General features: G+C 46.3%; 1 protein-coding gene across 1 annotated transcript in view; it reads left to right on the top strand.

The window, feature by feature from the left end:
* Positions 1-20,026, top strand: part of HSD17B4 (hydroxysteroid 17-beta dehydrogenase 4) — a 424,146-nt gene that overhangs the window by 353,780 nt on the left and 50,340 nt on the right. The window contains exon 22 of the mRNA XM_029620119.1: positions 2,285-2,423. Within this exon, the coding sequence (XP_029475979.1) occupies positions 2,285-2,423 (139 nt within the window). The remainder of the gene's footprint in view (positions 1-2,284; positions 2,424-20,026) is intronic.

Here is a 20,026-nt window from a genome sequence, read left to right as displayed (position 1 = left end):
AATATGATCAAAACCTCAGTTCAGTTTACAGTGATGGTCACCAGAGCAAACTGATTGATAGGAATTATTAGAAAAGGAATGGAGAATAAAATGAATATCATTGTGCAACTGCAGCTAGAGAACTAAGTGCAGTTCTGGTCACTACATCTCAAAAAAGATATAGCAGAACTAGATTTATTTAGATTTTTATATTCCACTTTTTGGCACTTCAAATAGGATTACATTCAGGTACTGTAGGTACAGAGAAAGGCGTCCAAAATTATTATTCTTGATGGCACTGCTCCCCTATAAGGAAAGGCTAAAGAGGTTAGGGTTCTTCAGCTTGGAGAAGAAACGGCTGCAGGAAATATGATAGAGGTCTATAAAATCATGAGTGAGGCAGAACAGGTACATGCAAATCAGTTGTTTACGTTTCAAATAATAAAAAAATTAGAGAGCACTTCTTGAAGTTACTAAGTAGTACATTTAAAACAAATCAAAGAAAATACTTTTTCACTCACACATAATTAATCTCTGGGATTTATTGCCAGTGATTGTAGTCAAGTTCTTAGAGGAAAAATCCATAAACTATTTTTAACCAGGTAGACTTGGGGAAAGTCACTGCTTATTCCTGGGGATAAGCAGTATGGAATCTATCTATTTTTTGGCCTGGATTGGCCACTATTGGAAACAGGGTTTTAGGCTTGATGGACCCTTGGTGTGACCCAGTATGATGATTCTTATGTCCTTATGGAAATTTTTGACCTTTGCTTTACATTCACTTTATACAGTAGAAACAGCTTGATTCATCATCCAGGAGTATTCATATCGGCTCAGCTAATATGAATGGACACAGGTGGGCTCTATTTAACTTATTTTTGGCTTTAAGGCATGTTTTTGAAGCAGAGCTAATTGGGTTTACTGTGACACTGGGAATGAAGAAATATAGTCAAGACAATTTGGGTTTTTATTCTTACGTACTCTTGAAATATTTCTATAATTGTTCTTTCACAGTGAAAGTGTAGCATATATTGTGCATATCAGTGAAGCAAACTCCTACTTTAATGCATTTTGATTTGTATTGTTTAGAAAGCAGAATGTGAAAAATGTGTAAGGCTATGAAGACTTGCCATTGTGTCTTGGCAGAAATTAAAAAAAAAAAAAATTGAAGGAAGTTCTTTGTATACTGTATTGTTTCTATTGAAGTGAAATTTGTAACCAGTTCTCCTCAGATATCATTCCACCTTTTACCTCCAAACCAAAACCTCAGAATGCAAATAAATGGGGCATTATGAGATGATGTGGTCGTGTTGGCATGTTTGTTTTTTTTTTGTTTAGATTTTTTTAAAGAGCCTAGCAAACAGCATGGTGTAATGAGTGACTGTTTTTGCACTACCTGGCTTCATCAGTAGAATTCCAGTTTGCCTGTTTTGAAGTTTTGGTAGTATCGAGGAATCAGAGCTTTGGTGTTGAGTCCTGGAGGTTTCTTAGAGGGCAATTTTCAAAGCAATTTAACATGGGTAGAAAGCAATGTGAATATTGCCCTCTCAGTGCAGCTGAAAGTCACAGAAGTACTTTTAACTACATTAAGAGGGGTGTGTTTAGGTTGGAGGAAGAAAAGTACAAATGTAGAAGGCATTTTCAAACTTTCATATGTGTTTTTTACAGCAAAAATATATACACAGAAAAATGAGGTGCAAGTGACTATGCATCACTTTTCTCCATGGCAGTCTTCAGAGGGAAAATATATGCATCTGTTCCCTTTGAAAATTGGTGCCATAGCCATGGGTAAAATGTTTCCACAGACTTTGTCCCAATGCAGACAGTTTGAAAATCGTCCTGTTAGGAGCAATTCCATAAATGAACATCTGGTATCATACACTCTGATACTGGTGTTTAGCAGTGCAAAGTGACAATTCATGTTAGAATAAGATTTGTTCCTCCGCAAAATGCTAATTGTCAGCACTGGCGCTTGTGCAGAAATTTTCCTAACAAGTTCCAGTAATTATGTAGCTGGGCTCTTTTTTTTTTTCTGGTGCAGTGTTCCATTCTGTGACCAGAGAAACTATATTTCTGCCTAAATTTACTGTGATATATGCCTGAATATATATACATTTACTGTGCTATATGCCTAAATTTACATTGTTATATGCCTGAATATAAGGTCGCAGTATCTTCAGTTGTTTGAGAAGTCAATTGCAGCAGATGCCACGTGGCCAGAGAGAATATCGTACCTTCCCCTATTATTGTGCCACGTCTTATTACGTGTGATTTACATTTGTTTAAATTCTGCCACGTTTCACAGGCTGCTGGACTACAGAGTGATCTTGTCTTTGAAGAAATTGGCCGTCGCTTGAAAGAGGTTGGAAATCAGCTGGTAAAGAAGGTAAATGCTGTCTTCCAGTGGGACATCACTAATAGCGGAAAGACTGCAGCACAATGGAGTAAGTCATCTCATCAATTCACTGACACCGTGCTCTAATGCAGTTTCTGTATGAAATGAGATCAGATCATTTTCATGTATTTGGCTTTTTTTTTAACTGGAGATTTAATCCACTCCACTTTAGCCAAGCAGTTTTGTGTCCCCAGTGGAGATGGGTGGTAGGGCGTTAACCCCTCATATTGTACAGGTTTGCACTTTTAGCCCAAAGCTCAAGAAGGATGTGTTAACTCACAGCTCAGCCTAACACTTGATCTTATCTTAAAAGTTGAAAAGTGATAGTTAGATATGATCGGGTATACAGACCCCCCCATTAAATGATACCACTGTAATAAAAACAAAAAGTAGGTATTAATGCACACAAGTTTTTACTGTGGGTCTAAATATTTACATGCTACTTGTATTAAAAAAAAAAAAGTTCTACTATAGGTCCTAGCGACAGAGGAACAGAATGCAATTCAAAGTTTTTCTTGCTGGCCAGTTAGCATGGGGACTGGAGAGGGAGAAGATGGGGTTAAAAGGGATCAGTGGGAGGGGGGGGGGGGCAATAGAGGTTCTGGGGTAATTAGATGGAATTGGCTATGGAAGTGAGAAATCATATGTAGGGGGGTAAGAGGGGGATGTAGTCCTTGTTTGTGAGTGTATGATCACTGAGGGTGGGTGGAGATGAGAGGAGATTGGCACCTGTGATGGAGTGAAAGAGAGATGAATGAATAGATGGAGTGAGGTAGACATCACGTGGAATGTGGGGGGTAAGAGAGAGGGCACCTGGAATTAGGGAGAAGGGAGAGGAGGAGGACTGGGTAGAGAGAGGGTAAGAGAAGGGGTAGGTATGCAAAGGGGAGCAGGTTTGGACTTGGGGGAGGGACAGAATATCCCAAAATTGCTCACATTGCCAATGCTTAGTTGTGCAGTTAAGCGGGGCGGGGGGGGGGGGGGGGGGAGAAAGATTGATGCTGGACAGTATTTAAAGTCCATCAAGAAAAGTCTGTCTCTCTTTCTCTCCTCTTTAAAAAGTGATGTGAGAGAGTGCCTCCTTTATGGTGTTTGAGTTACAAATACTTCTTTGCAGTATATATCCTGCAACAACAAAGTTGTCATTCTGTCCGGCTTGTGAGCACTCAAATGAGGAAGCAACTTAAAGGGACTGGACAAATCGATGACTTAGCAGGCATTGTAGGTGACTGAAAGTGTTTACCACTTACCCAGTGGAAATGGGGAAGGCAGTTTTCAGATTGTACTCACGACCTGCAAGTGAATTTTTAAAGGTAAATTCCCCACAGAGTTTCTCCTTGAAAGGTATTGGGGGGGGGGGGGGGGGGGGGATAAAGCAGTAGAAACAAGTTGAGGATTTCAAAAGAAATTGCTGCAGTTACTTTCTCTAGCTTGCCCTGGTCCTATCCCAGCACTGTCCATGCCCCACTGAGGAAAAGTACACACACTGTAGGCATTGCTTGAATTTTTACCCACTGTGGCTGGGAACATATTTCAAAGGGGCTTTCTTAATGGATTAAAAACCTGTTTTCTGTGTGGGCCAGCAGGATATCACCCACACATGTGGGGGATCTCATATGATGGTGCAGAGTTACTCCATTCCTCTCCAACAATTCTTCCATTCCAGTGGCTCAAGGTTTGTTTCTGAAAAAGATGTGGGAAGATTGTGTGAAGAATTATTTGGCTGATGTGAAATTGCTGCTGCCTCCTTCATTAGAGGTGGTTTGTCCTATTTTGGACACAATGGTTTTGAAGTTGAATACATGGTCCACTATTTCACCATTTTGATGCAGGGATGAAATGGTTCAAACCCATTCAGAATCATAAAGTTCTGCTTCTCTCAAGAATATAATGCCTCCGTAAATCCTTTTTATTGATTTTTCCAAGAAGGCTCGGATCTCTCCAGTGCCTAACTCCTTTATGTTCACAAATTTCTTTTTCTGATATAGCTACCAGAATATGTAATTTGGTAACAAGATAATTTGGTCATTCCTCAGGTGTTATCCAACAAATAAATTTACCAAAATGAGGACTATCCAATGCAATTATTGTAGAGCCTTTATTTTGAGGGAAATCTGGAAACTTAGGGCTTGCCCCATTTGTTCAGAACTCTCTTCCTTGAAAAAGGAGCTCTCTGAAGTTAAAGCTGAATTAGCTGCAATAAAGAAAGTTTCACCCACTTTACAGTATTTAGGAATTAATTCCCTATTACCACAGAAAAACCAAAAGTCAAGGAAAAAGGGGTTTACAGTGGGCTCAGGTAGGATAAGACCTGTGACCCACAGACACCCATTCTTCACAACTGTGCAGCTCACATGTCTACCCCCCCCCCCCCCACTCACACAGGGCGTTAAGGAACCCAAAAAACAACGGAATTACAGTAGGCTTTGGTAGAGTAAGACCTGTGATGCCAAGACACGCTCTTTCAAGTGACACAAGTACAAAACGCTTTCTCTGTATTAGATAATGAAGAAGCTCTTGCAAAAGAGATTGAAGAAGTATATGAAAAGAAAGAAGATACCCAATGCATAAAGAAACTCCATAATACAATCAATAACCAAAGGAAAAAGCTCATTGTGCTGGGTGACTGTCATCAGAGGCACTAATTTGGGAACTATTTTTGAGGGAAACACTACTGTTAAAAAGCCTTCCAGGATCATCGGCCGGCAAAAATGCTATTCAGATAGTCAAAGTGATCAAAGAAGAAAGCAAAGACTCTAAAGTTGATATTATCATCCATCTGGGAACCAACGACCTTGCTAGAAACAGCATCCAGGCAGTACAGAGAAATTTCCAGTCTCTAGCGAAGCAGATTAGTCACATGGCGACAGCCATTGCCTTTTCAGAAGTGTTACCTGTTCATGGAAAGGGGAAGGAGGGGCTAAGCCATATTGATAACTTCAATGTATAGCTCAAATCCTAGTGTAAGAAACAGTTTTGGATATATTGGGGGCTGAGGCCATGTATGGAACAGTAAAATCTTTGTCAAAGATGGCTTACATCTGTCTGTGGCAGGAAAAAGGATCCCAAGAGATAAATTCAAATCCTATGTCATAAGGCATTTAAACTAGATGCTGGGAGTGGCAGAAGGAATCTAGAATGTCGCCCCCCAAATATAAATGCAATGGAAAAGGGTGAAGTAGATAACAAAAGTCAGCTAAATAAGCCACAAAAGGAGTCCAAGAAAAGCTGTAACCTGAACGAGAAAAGCTGGAAAGCTATGAGCACAAATGCTCGTAGTTTGGGCAGTAAAATCCCAGATCTGCAAGCCCTAATGGGATACGACCATACTGGGCTATAACTTAAGGAAGGACAGAGAGGACAGAAAAGGGGGAGGAGTGGCTTTTTTTGTCAAAAACAATATCCAAGCATCATAGCTGCAAGGAAGATGGGGCAAAGAAGAAGCACTATAGGCTGTCCTAAAAAAGGATAATGGAGCATCCATTTTTATTGGAGTGGTTTACAGACCTCCAAATCAAATGGAAGTACTTGACAGAGATATGGTTGAAGACATCCAAAAGATGGGAAAGCAGGGAGAAGTGGTGATCATTGGAGATTTTAGTCTGCCGGATGTAGACTGGAGAATCCCTTCTGCAGAATTTAACAGTAGTAGAGAGATAGTGGATGCCGTGCAAGGGCCTCGGCTCAAACAAATGGTAATGGTACCCACAAGGGCGGGAGCTATACTCGATTTAGTGTTCACAAATGGAGATAATGTCTCTGGGTGGGAGCCCACCTCAGCACCAGTGATCATCAAACAATATGGTTTTATATCACAAATAGGATACGGAGAACTCTCACGAAGACCCAAGTTTTGCAGTTCAAAAACATGGACTTTGTTGAAATGGGGAAGTACCTGGAGGAAGAATGTGCTCAGAGATGTGCTGGTGGGTCCGCTGCGTGACCTGTTCAGTAGATCCCTAGAAATGGGAGTGGTGCCGAGCGATTGGAGAACAGCGGTAGTAGTCCCACTTCACAAGAGTGGGAGCAGGGAGGAGGCTGGAAACTACAGGCCGGTTAGCCTTACCTCGGTGATGGGAAAAGTAATGGAGTTGCTGCTGAAAGAAAGAAAAGTGAACTATCTACAGTCAGAAGAATTGCTGGACCAGAGGCAGCATGGATTCACCAGGGGAAGGTCCTGTCAGACAAATCTGATTGACGTTTTTGATTGGGTGACTAGGGAATTGGATCGAGGAAGAGCACTCGATGTCATCTACTTGGATTTCAGCAAAGTGTTTGATATGGTCCCGCACAGGAGGCTTGTGAATTAAATGAGAAGCATAGGAGTGAGTGCCGAGGTGGTGGCCTGGATTGCAAACTGGTTGATGGACAGAAGACAATTTGTGATGTTAAATGGAATTTACTCTGAAGAGAGAGCGGTGTTAAGCAAGCGCCGCAAGGATCAGTGTTGGGACAGATCCTGTTCAATATCTTTGTGAGCGACATTGCAAATGGGATAGAAGGTAAGGTTTGGCTTTTTGCAGATGACACTAAGATCTGCAACAGAGTGGACACGCCGGAAGGAGTGGAGAGAATGAGATGGGATTTAAGGAAGCTGGAAGAGTGGTCAAAGATATGGCAGCTGAGATTCAATGCCAAGAAGTGCAGAGTCATGCTTATGGGGTGTGGAAATCTGAAAGAACTGTATTTGATGGGGGGTGAAGGGCTGATGTGCACGGAGCAGGAGAGAGACCTTGGGGTGATTGTTTCGCCAACTTCAGATCGTTAAACACTATGTGACAAGGCGATAGCTGAAACCAGAAGAATGCTGGGCTGCATAGAGAGAGGAATATCTAGTAAGAGAAAGGAAGTGATGATCCCCTTGTACAGGGCCTTGGTGAGGCCTCACCTGGAGTATTGTGTTCAGTTCTGGAGACCGTATCTCCAAAGGGACAGCGACAGGATGGAGGTGGTCCAGAGAAGGGCGACCAAAAAGGTGGATGGTCTTCATAAAATGACTTATGAGGAGAGATTGAAGAACCTAAATATGTATACCCTGGAGGAGAGGAGGAGCAGGGGTGATATGATACGGACTTTCAGATACTTGAAAGATTTTAATGATCCACGGTCAACAACAAACCTTTTCCGTTGGAAAAAAATCTGTAGAACTAGGTGCATGATTTGAAACTCCAGGGAGGAAGACTCAGAACCAGTGTCAGGACGTATTTCTTCACGGAGAGGGTGGTGGGAGCCTGAAATGCCCATCCGGAGGAAGTGGTGAAGACTAAAACTGAGAAGGAATTCAAAGGGGCATGGGATAAACACTGTGGATCCATAAAGGCTAGAGGATGGGAATGAAGAGAAGAGCCATGGGGGTGGCTTTCTGGAATGGAGACTACTACCTGGTGATTACTACCCTTACTCAATAAGCCTTCACACGGTTAATGCAACTCCAACATTGCTGTCTGCTTCAACGGCAAGGGGAAATGTGGAAAAGAGGATTTGCATTCAGACAACAACCAACAAGGACTGAGCTACAGAGTCTGGGCAAACAAGCATGGGGGTAGCTTGCTTATTACGGCGGTTACTACCCTAAACCAATTAAGCCTGATACTTCACTTTGAATGCATATACAGCATTGCTCTCTGCTTCAACAGCAGGGAGAAATGTGGAAAAGAGGATTTACATTAAAACAACATCCAACAAGGCTTTGATCTGTGCAGTCTGGGTAAACAAGCAAAGGGGTAACTTGCTTAAGGAGGCAGTTACTACCCTAAAACATTAAGCCTTATGCTCACCTTTGATGCAACTCCAACATTACTCTCTGCATCAATGGCAGGGGGTGGCAGGAAATTTGAATCAAACAGTTACCAACAAGGGCCCTGAACTTGGTGGTCAGTGAAACAGATAAGTATGGGGAAATGTGTGGGAGCTTGCTGGGCAGACTGGGTGGGCCAATTGGTCTTTTTCTGCCGTCATTTCTATGTTTCTATCCTATCCTTCCCCTCAGCAGCCTAGGAGTACATCTCCTGAGATCATGTCTTACCCCACCTTTAGAGGATGGCTAAGGAAATTCCTTTAAATTACAAGAAAAATCTCAACCTAGAGATTGATTTTATGCATCTGATCTACATGAGGATGAATACAGGAAGCTTGCATGGGAGATAATCTCTTTAGGGAGAAAATAAATGAAACAGTATTACTAAGGATCACTGTGCTACCCTCTTCTTCTTTCAGCGGCTACAGTGGATCAACCATGTACCTCTAGTAAGGGTCAATTTTAAATCTATAGGAGGCAATATTACTACCCAAGAAGAAGATAACAGTATTCGTATCCATATCCTCATTAGCAGCAGCATAAAAACAGGCTGCATGTTGGTTAGAGGAGGTAACCTCAGCATTTACAATAGATGCAGACCAAAATCAATTGTAATTGACTACACCTTCAACAGATCTTCCCTTCAATGAGCTCCCAGTAGGAGCTTCTGCATTTCTAATGAGCATGGTCTTTAATAATAGGCCAAGGGATCTTGAAAATTATGCATCAGGGATGCCAACTGAAACTCAGATCCTGCAAACAATCCCATCAGCGAATCAGTGTTTAGATGCCGAAAAGCTCTTGCTGCTTCTACAAGAGCTTTCATCCTTCTTACTAGCCAGTGCAACAGTCTGTTCCACTACAAGAATAGAACTCAGGGTTTTATTCCAATTTCTTTCTGATTTTGAAGAAGACTGGTCTTTGACCCATCTTAAACCTAAGGAATATCTACAGATAACTTAAGAGAAAAATTCAGGATGAACTCTTTAGGTACTATTCTTCCCTGAATAGAGAACACACACATCTTAATTCACAGAACTAATAGGAAATTTCTATATTTCACCATACCAGAGGAGCCCTACCAGTATTGTAGCACCCACAGTTTTCATAAAATATATTGCAATTATTACTGCTCACTTAAGGAAAAACAATGTTTTTGTTTTACTGTATTTGGATGATTAGCCCATATCTAACCAACCCCTTCAGGAAGCTCATACTCATTGTAAGGAAAATGGATGAATCTTTTAGCCCCTAGGATTTCTTCAGAAATCCAACATGAAGCCATATCATGTAATTATCTTCATAAGGACCCATCTAGACATATCCTAGAGAAAAGTGTTTCGGCCTCAACAAAAAGCAGATTATCAAAGCTAATCCTATGGATCAGGGACTAAGGACATGTCTCTGCCCTACTTTCTTGAAGATGTTACATCACATGGCAGCGACTGTCCTTGTCACCCCTTTTGCACATCTTCGCATGAGACAGGTTCAGTGAAAGCTAAAGCTTCAATGGAACTAATATCTCTAACCATTGTCAAAGAGAGAATGCCCATTGCTCTCATCAAATCTCTGACAGGGTAGTTTGATTATGCAAATATTTTAAGTCAATTCTTTTAACAACCCCAATTTCGAGAAATTCTGATGACAGATGCTTCCCAACAACGTTGGGGAGCTCATCTGAGAAATTTCTCCCTTCAAGGAACGTGGTCATTAGAAGAGAAGTTTTCATATCATCCACCTAGGACTGAGAACAGTTTTCAGAGCTTTGAAAGTGAAAGTGTTCATTCCATGGTGAAGAACAAGGTGATTATAGATGCAGACAGACAACCAGGTGGCAATGTTTTATATCAGTAAACAAGCGAGAACAGGTTTGTACAACCTTTTCCTGGAAGCCCCCAAAATTTGGAAGAGGTCAATTTCCCAAGGACTTTTTCTCCTAGCTGTTTATCTTCGGGGAAACCAGAATCAGACAGCTAAAGCTATAAACTGCAACCACTCAAATGGTCACTACATGATCATATAATTCAGAAACTTCTTCAACTTTGAGGGACTCCATAACTAGACCTCTTTGTAACTATCCTCAATAAGGGGTAGATTTTAAAAGGACGCGCTGATTTTATAACATGTGCGCGGCTCCCCAGCGTTCTTGGGGCCGATTTTTGCTGCGTTTTTGGTGGGAGTCATCAGGGCTGGGTGGCAGCACCTGTTTTCTTCTTGGGGGGGGGGAGTTATATGCCCTTTCTTACAGGAGGAACATGGCAAAAACTCCTCTGGTGGACCCCTGTAAGGCTTGCGGGGTATAGTCAGCTTATTTAGACCCCCATCAGTGTGCACGGACTGTGCACTGGGTGGGGAAGGGGCCTCAGACAAGAGGACCAAACCTAAAAAGTCTGCATGCAGGTCAGGCTGGGTCTAATGGAAGGAGCCCAACCCCCACTGCGCACCCTGTGGAAAAAGTCTCCCAGGATGACCCTCCCCCCGCTATCCGCCATTGCGTAGACTCCGAGACCAGACAAATCGAGAGACACGGACACTTATTCTAGCAGAGATGGGTCAGGGGAGATTTTCACTGGAATTTGTGCTGCTCATGCACGAAGCATTTCTGGCTCGGAAGTTCGCGAAGCGCAGAGCCCAGGATGGGAGTGTGTGAGCTCCCAAGCGTCCCCATCTGCGAACTGATGGACATCCATCTCAGGCAACTTTGGCTTGGGAGGATCTAGCAGGTGCAGTCGACCAGCAAGGGAAATACTCCACTCCGCCCCCAAGGGACATCACTGAGATCAGGGTGAGGTCCCTCCAGATGTAGATACGGATGATGACAATCAGGATCCGGTAGAACCTAGTGCGGAGGGAGACTACCTCCACATAGTCTGGCTGTTTAAGAGGGAAGAATTGTGCCTCCTTATTCCCCAGGTGCTTGAGGAATTGGTGAGATCATCGCTGAAAGATTCTGACAGTGAGGGAGTGAACCCAATCCTGGACAGTCTCCGGGGTCCACCTAGTTCTTTTCCCATCCCGAAGAAGATTCAAAAGCTCATCAGCTGGGAGTGGGAATCCCCGGAGGTGGGGCTTAAGATCGGCCGGGTGATGCAAAAACTCTACCTGCTAATGGAGGAACATTTAGAACCCCTCAGGGATACCTAAGGTGAATGTGGTTGTATCAGCGGTGACCAAGAAGACGACCACTCCAGTGGCGGGAGCGGCTGCTCTCAGAGATGTGCAGGACCGCAAGCTGGAGCTGCATCTGAAGTGGGTGTTCGAGGTCTCCTCCTTAGGACTTCGGGCGGCAGTGTGTGCCAGCATGATGCAAAGAGTGTGTTTATGTTGGCGTAAAAAACCGCAGGACCCATCATCTTCTGGGATTTTGTCAGCTTCTCAGGCGGCTCATCTAGAGGCAGCGGTAGCATATGTGGCAGATGCCTTATATGACTTGGTGCATTTGGTGGCCCGGACTGTGGTGGTCTCAGTGGCGGCTCGGTGACTCCTATGGCTCCGCAATTGGGCAGCGGATGCTTCCTCCAAGTCGCAACTGTGCAGACTGCCTTTTCGAGGGAAGTTGCTGTTTGGAGAGGGTTTGGATCAGCTGATGAAATCTCTGGGGGATTCCAAGGGCAATAAACTGCCAGAAGATAGAAAGCCCTACAGGAAATCATTCGGTCCTCGATCCCCTTTTCCACCCTCTGTTGCCAGACAGACCTCTTCCTGTACACAGTCCTTTCGCGGCTCCAGTCCTGCCAGAGGTGGTTTCGGTCAAGGAACCAGAACTGGGAAGCCTGCCCAATGAAATCAGGCCCACCCACTCCTCAGACGGGATGATCGGGGGCAGGTTGTCCCAATTATACGAAGAGTGGGCCAGGATCACCTCCGATCGCTGTGTATTGGAGGTGGTAAAAGAAGATTACACCTTAGAATTTTCTCGGCCTCTCATGCTGGCCTTTGTGGAATCGAGATACGTTTCCCACAACAAGCGAGCTGTGGTAGAAGACACTCTACAAAGATTGCTGGCCCTGAAGGCGATCGTCCCCGTGCCGTCCAAGGAACTGGGGAGGGGACTGTTCTCCATTTATTTTGTGGTTCCCAAAAGGAGGGCACTTTCTGACCCATCCTGGATCTACAGAAGTTGAATCGCTGCTTGAAGGTGCCCCGTTTTCGAATGGAAACACTTCAAGCAGTCATCGCAGCGGTTCGAAAGGGGAGTTCCTCGCCTCCTTGGATCTCACCAAGGCTTATCTACACATACCGATTTGCAGTGCTCACCAGAGATTCCTACGATTCAAGATCCTGGGTCAACATTTTCAATTCCTGGTGCTGCCATTCGGACTGGCGACGGCCCCGCACACCTTTACCAAGGTGATGGTCATGGTGGTGGCGATCCTCCGGAAAGAAGGGATAATGGTCCATCTTTACCTCGACGATTGGCTGATTCAACCTCAGTCAAAAGAGGAAGGCGAGCGAGCGGACGGTTCTTCATGTGATACATTGTCTCCAGTCCCTAGGCTGGGTAATCAATGAAGCGAAAAGTCATTTGACTCTGTCACAGTGTCTGGAGTATATGGGAGCTCGTTTCAACACCCTCCAGGACAGGGTATTTCTCACGAACGACAGGATGTACAAATTGCAGCAACAAGTGCGTCTCTTGTTACAGCTTCCAATCCCCAGAGTATGGGATTATCTACAAGTTCTGGGGTTCATGGCTTCGATGTTGGAATTGATGCCTTGAGCTTTCACTCACCTGAGATCGTCACAGTGGGACTCTGTGTCTGAGCAATACCAGTTGCCCCTGCCTTTGTCACAGCGAATCAGGCCCAGCCTGCAATGGTGATGTTGGAAGACAACTTACAGAAGGGGATGCCCCTTGAAGTCCTGGATTGGGTGATCATTACAATGGATGCGAGCCTTCAAGGCTGGGAAGCAGTGTGCCTCGGTCATGCTGCGCAGGGAATCTGGTCCTTACCTGAACAGTAGTGGTCCATCAATTGCCTAGAGACAAGGGCAGTCCACAAAGCATTGTTGGCATTCCAGTCCCTGGTGCAGGGGAGAATGGTTCGTGTCTTCTCAGACAACGTCACCACGGCATATCTCAATCGCCAGGGAGGAACCAGGAGTCTGGCCATGGCATGGGAAGAGCACACCTCCTCTTCGCTTGGGCCGAGCTTCATCTGGAAGGCATCGCAGCCTCTGATGTGGCAGGCGTGGACAACATGCAGGCGGACTTCCTCCATCGTCAACAGCTGGATCCTGGGGAGTGGGAACTATCTTGGGAGAGTTGGAATCACATTTGTGCCCAATGGGGAGTTCCCCAACTGGACCTCATGGCGACCCATGTCAAAGCCAAGATGGACCGGTTCTTCAGCCGAAAGAAGGAAATTGAGGCAGTAGGAGTACGCCCTAGTCTGTAAGTGGCCAACCGGAATCCTCCTGTATGCCTTTCCTCCATGGCCCCTGATTGGGCACGTTCTCCGGTGCATAGAGGACCATCCCGGTTCAGTTTTTCTGGTGGCACCGGAGTGGCCGCAGCGGCCGTGGTTTGCGGACCTAGTACAGTTGGCGACAGACAGGCCGCTATGCCTAGCTCATCTGACGAACCTCCTGCGACAAGGGCCCATTTTTTTGGATCGGGAGGATCACTTCTCTCTCGCAGCCTGGTGTTTGACAGGCGACGATTACGGATGAAAGCTTATTTGGAACAGGAGATTTCCACCCTGCTTCAGTCCAGGCGGCCCTCGATGACTATGGCATACGCTCGAGTGTGGAAGGTATTTGAAGTCTGGTGTGACCAGCAGGGTGTAGTGCCTTTGTCTGTGACCATTCCTCAGGTCTTGGGATTTTTGCAGCAGGGATTATCTAAAGGTTTGGCTTATAGTTCCCTGCGTGTTAAGGTTTCGGCCCTGGGATGTCTCCTAGGTGGGTAGGTGGCAGCCACTCGGACATTGTCTGTTTCCTGAAAGGGGTGAAGCACCTTCGTCCTCCTTTTCGTAAGTTATGCCCAGAGTGGAATCTCAATCTGGTGTTGAGGGCGCTTCGTGATTTCCCCCTTTTGAGCCTCTGGGACACGCTTCCTTAAAGGACCTCACCTTGAAGACTGTGTTCGTGGTGGCCATCTGTTCTGCGAGGCATATTTCAGAATTGCAGGCTCTTTCCTGTAGGGATCCTTTCCTTTGCATCTCAGCTGATAGGGTGTCCCTGCGCACGGTCCCTTCCTTTTTGCCGAAAATGGCGTCTGCCTTTCATATTAATCAGTCGGTGGAGTTACCCGGATTCCCTGATTGGGCATGTGACCCCACTATGGGAAGAGATCTTCATCTGTTAGATGTCCGCTGGGTTCTCCTTCGGTATTTGAAGGTCATTAACTCTTTTTGAAAATCGGATCATCTTTTTGTGCGATTTGGAGGTCCAAAGAAGGGTGAAAAGGCATCTAAGGCATCCTTGGCTCGCTGGCTGAAGGAAACAATTTGCTTGGCCTACATCGGGAAGGGTCGCCCTGTCCCGACTAGTTTGAAAACTCACTCAACGACAGCGCAAGCGACTTCTTGGGTGGAGTGTCAGTTGTTGTCGCCTGAGGAGATTTGTAGAGCCACAGTCTGGTCTTCCCTGCATACCTTCACAAAACGGCAGTGAGAGTGGCTGCAGTGGACATTGACGCCTGCAGGATGGCCTGGCTCCATGCCTCGGACCTTCGGCCAGAGATCCAAGAAAAACTGGAAGATCTTTCCTGAATGGGTGAGAATCTCTTCGGAGATAAGGTCATGGATGCGGTAGCCCAATTGAAGGACCACCTTGAAGACCCTTCAACACCTTCGGCTAGTACTTCCGACCTGTCATCCTTGGTCAAAAGATCCTCGTGACAAGGCTTGAGGAGGTCCTTATATCACCAGAAGAAATATTATCCTCCTGCCTCACGGGCCTGCACACCCGTGCCAGTTCTAGGTGCCGTTCCAATCAGCAGCGGACCCCCAGGCCTCAGCCAGCCCTCCAGCAGAGCCCCACCACGGGGTTTTGACTGGGAGTGAGGGAGCATGAGTCAGATTCCTGTACCTTCGGCATCCTGCCCTCCCCGGGTCTTCACCAAGTGCCTGGCAGTGATGGGGGCACTCCTCTGACGCCAGGGAGTGTACGTATTCCCCTACTTGGACGACTGGCTGGTCAAAAGTGCCACACAGCAGGGGGCACTTCGCTCCTTACATCTGACCATCCAGGTGCTGCAGTCTCTGGGGTTTGTCATCAATTATCCCAAGTCCCACCTCAGCCCATCGCCACACCTGGGCTTCATCAATGCCAGACTGGACATGGTTCAGACAAAGGCATTTCTGCCCTGTGATCGAGCGCTTGCCCTGTTGACTTCTACAGACCAAGCTCGCCAGCGACAACAGGTTTCTGTTCATCTGCTGCTTCATCTTTTGGGTCATATGGTTGCATCTGTCCATGTCACCTCTATGCCCCGCCTGTGCATGCGCAGGGCACAATGGACCTTGCGGTCACAGTGGTAGCAGGCATCCCAGAACCTCGGGGCATGTGTCTGTGTCACCGCCTCTCCAGGTCTCCCTGTCCTGGTGGGAGGATCTATCCAACTTGGAGCAGGGGTGTCCGTTTTCAGGTTTCCTCACCTCAAGTGGTGCTTACCACCGATGCCTCCCCCCTGGGTTTTGGGGCGCATATGGACGATCTCCATATGCATGGTCTGTGGATGGCTCAGGGATCTTTGTCAGATCAACTTCCTGGAGCTTCGAGCAATTCGCTATGCTCTTTGGATGTTTCGAGACAGTTTGTCCCACAAGACAGTCCTGATCTGGATAGACAGGTAGCAGTGTGGTACATCAACAGAGATTTACTGGGTCGTATCTCCTCTGACAAGAGGTGGTATAGATTTGGTCCTGGACTCTGTCATAGGGCATGCTCCTGAGAGCGATGTACCTAGCCGGAACAGAGAATGTGGTGGTGGACCGTCTGAGTCGAGCATTCCAACCACACGAGTGTTCACTAGATCCATCAGTGGTGGCCCGGATCTTCTGCTGGTGGGGAACTCCAGACATGGATCTCTTTGCCTCCCCCTACAACTGCAAGGTGAGCAAATTCTGCTCCCTGTTCAGAACAGATAGACTTCCAGCCTCGGATGCCTTTGCCCGACATTGGGGCATGGGTCTCCTGTATGTGTATCCTCCTCTTCCGCTGGTCATGAAGACTCTCTTGAAGTTCCAGCAGGACCAAGGGACCATGATTCTTGTGGCCCTTAGGGGCCTAGGCAGGTCTGGTTCCCACTCCTTCGGGACCTGTCAGTCAGAGAACCCATCCATCTGGGGACCTCTTCCAATCTGATCACACAGGATCGGGGAGGACTGTGCACCATCCAAACCTCCAAGCATTAGCCTTGATGGCCTGGATGTTGAGCGCCTAGTCCTGCAGCCCCTGGACCTATCCGACAACATGTCTCAGGTGTTGGTAGCTTCCAGGAAGCTTTCTACCAGGAAGTCTTATCGATTGAAGTGGAGGTAGTTCTCCGCCTGGTGCGAGGGTCATGGCTTGGATTCCTTCGCCTGCCCCTCTCCGAAGTTGCTCGACTATCTGTGGCACCTCTCGGAGGCTGGGTTAAAAACCAACTTGGTCAGAGTACACCTGAGCGCTGTCTGCGCTTACCATCAGGGTGTGGGTGGTATGCCCATCTCTGAACAACCCGTTGTGGGGCTGTTTCTGTGGGGCTTGTTTCAACTGTGTCCTGGGACCTCAACATAATATTGGCATGGCATGACTCTGCGTGACTCTTTTGAGCCTTTCCACTCCTGCGATCTTACTAGAAGGTTCTCTTTCTGGTGGCGGTCATTTTGGTGCACAGGGTTAGTAAGCTTCAGTCTTGGTTACATATCTGCTCTTCATGAAATCTTTCATGATAGGGTGGTCCTGCTTACGCGCACTCTAAGTTCCTGCCTAAGGTGATGATTGATTTTCATTTTAATCAGTCCATCATTCTGCCCTCCTTTTTTCTGATTCTTCATTCTCACCAGGGGGAATGAGTCTGCACAGTTTGGACTGCAAGAGGGCTTTAGCTTTCTATCTCGAATGCACAGCAGGCCACAGGCAATCCTCGCAACTCTTTATATCCTTTGACAGGAACAGGCTGGGTGTTGCGGTGGGCAAGCAAACTCTTTCTAACTGGCTGGCGGATTGTATCTCCTTCTACTATGAGGATGCGGGCCTTCAGCTTGGAGGCGGTGTATGCGCTCACTCTGTGAGAGCCATGGCGACATTGGTTGCCCACTTGTGAGTGGTTTCCATTGCTGAAGTCTGCAAGGCAGCAACATGGAGTTCCCTACACATATTCACTGCCCACTACTGCTTGGACAAGAATGGTAAACATGACAGCAGCTTCGGCAAATCTGTCCTTCGCAACCTCTTCCAGGCTTAAACCCAACTCTCCCTACCTAGGGCCCATTGTTCAGGTTCAGGATGTCTCCCTATGTTACCAACAGCTGCAGCTAGTTTGTGTCCATTGGCACCCAGTTTGATGCCTGTTGGCCATAGTTGTTGTCAGAAGCAGCCTGTAGCTTGGTATTCACCCATCTGTGATGACTACCATCTTGCTTGTCTTAGGAGAAAGCAGAGTTGCTTACCTGAAGCAGGTATTCTCTGAGGACAACAGGATGTTAGTCCCCATTAAACCCGCCTGCCACCCCGCGGAGTTAGGTTTTCCTGCAAGATGGCGCCAGTGACCATGTGACAGGGGCTGACCAATGGCACAGGTAGCCCCTGTGACAAAGGCTATCGGCGCCATGATGAAAAACCAGCACCGAGGGTGTGAGTGAGTTCCCGGACCCCCCGCTGGACCACCAGGGAGTTTTGGTAAGTCTTGGGGGGGTCAGGAAGGTGGGGGGTTGTAGTTAATTTTAATTTTAGCTGGGACAGGAATTTAACTCGCCGTAGTAACGTATTGACAGATCGACAACTTATGGAATTCTCCATACTTCCGCATGAAACGGAATTGACCCCCCACGAATACGTATCACGAATGCAACGAAAACTTTTTGGCTGCACATCCCTAATTGCCAGTCCCAGAGTTTGATCCTGTTCTCTGCTCCCTCTGTTCTCTGCTCCCTCTGTCCCTCCCTCTCTCACACAATGCTCCTTCTCTCTAATACACATAAACACCCCCTCATACAGGCTCCCTCACTCTTGTGCACACACTCATCCCCTCATACAGGGCCCTCTTTCTTGCATAAACACCCACACAAGCTCCCTTTCTCTATTACACTTACGTCCTCACACAGGCTATCTATGTATGTCTCTCACGCACCCATTCTCACAGGCTCTGTCTCACATATACACAATCCCTTCACACAGGCTAGCACCCTCATATATACATACGAGCTCCCAATCTCTCATACACATACACACTCCTTCACTGTCTCTTTATATAGGCGTTCTCTCTCTCTTTCTCTCTGAAACCCACAGTCAAACATCCCCCTGCTCTCTTACCTCCCATGCGCGCTCTCAAACCTTCCTGCTCTCTCACCCTCCCCTCCCCCACACCCCCTGCCCTCCTATAGGCTCCCTCTCTCTGAAACCCACTCTCAAGCATCCCCGCCTGCTCTCTTAACTCCCATGCTCTCTCACACCCTACTGCTCTCTCACCGGGGGCCTTCCATCTTCGCTGCAAGCGGAGCACACTCCATTCGTGGAGCACACTCCATTTACAGCACACGGGGGACTTCCATCTTTTCTGTGAACGGCGCACTGGGGCCTTCATCTTCGCCGTAAACAGAGCGCGTCCTCCGGCACACGCAGGATGCACTCCATTCGCGGCATACCGGGGTCTCTTTTGCTATTTTCTGTGCAGAATTGCCAAATTCTGCACAGAAAATGGCAATTCTGCGCAGGGGGAATTCTGCGCTCTGCAGTAGCGCAGAATTTCCCCAGGACTAGTATTGGTTCATAAAGGCTCGGGTACCATAGATAGTACTCAGTGTTAAGTTTAATAAATCTATGGCATTTTCTATCTACAAATTGTGCATGCCTTGTTCTTATTTGTCTTGTGTGTGGGCTGGGAGAAAAATTGGGTGGGCCATCCCAGCTGCCAGTGTGTGGGCTGCCAATGTTATTAAAAAGCTGTGGGGAGTGTGTGCAAAGAGACCTAATAATGTGTGAGCTAGAAGGGTTCTGCAAGGAAGTGTGGAAAAAGTTCCAAAAGCACCCATTTTCACAAAATGATACTTTATTGTACTGTTTGTATGATTTTACATCACAGCAGTTAATTAATGTGGCATTTGAATAAACTTTTGTGCATAGTGGAATATGTTACATTTTTTTGAGGGCGTAAATAAACGTGGATAAAAGTGAACAATTGATGGTGTATCTGGATTTCCAGAAAGTATTTGACAAAGTTCCTCATGAGAGACTTCTTAGGAAGTTAGAAAGTCATGGGATAGGGGACAGTGTCCTATTGTGGATTGCCAACTGGTTAAAAGATAGAAAACAGAGAGTAGGTCTAAATGGTAAATTTTCCCAATGGAAAAAGGTGAATAGTGGAGTGCCCCGGGGATCTGTTCTGGGACCACTGCTTTTAAATATATTTATAAATGACCTGGAAATGGGAACAACAAGTGAGGTGATCAAATTTGCTGATGACACAAAATTATTCAGAGTTGTCAAATCACAAGTGGTTTGTGAGAAATTGCAGGAGGATATTGCAAAACTGGAAGACTGGGCATGCAAATTGCAAATCTATTTCTCCTTTCCCTCACTCAGCAAGACTTCGCCCGGTTTTAATGTACTTCGTGTAAATGTGCATCCATCGGGCCCAGAACAGGTATTTGTGGTCCCGGCAGGGCCTCTTTTTCTTTAACCTTCCATTTCCTAACAGAGTGTGG

The sequence above is a fragment of the Rhinatrema bivittatum genome, chromosome 1 (genome assembly GCF_901001135.1).
Source record: "Rhinatrema bivittatum chromosome 1, aRhiBiv1.1, whole genome shotgun sequence".
Lineage (NCBI taxonomy): Eukaryota > Metazoa > Chordata > Amphibia > Gymnophiona > Rhinatrematidae > Rhinatrema > Rhinatrema bivittatum.
This window is presented reverse-complemented; position numbering and strand designations above follow the sequence as displayed.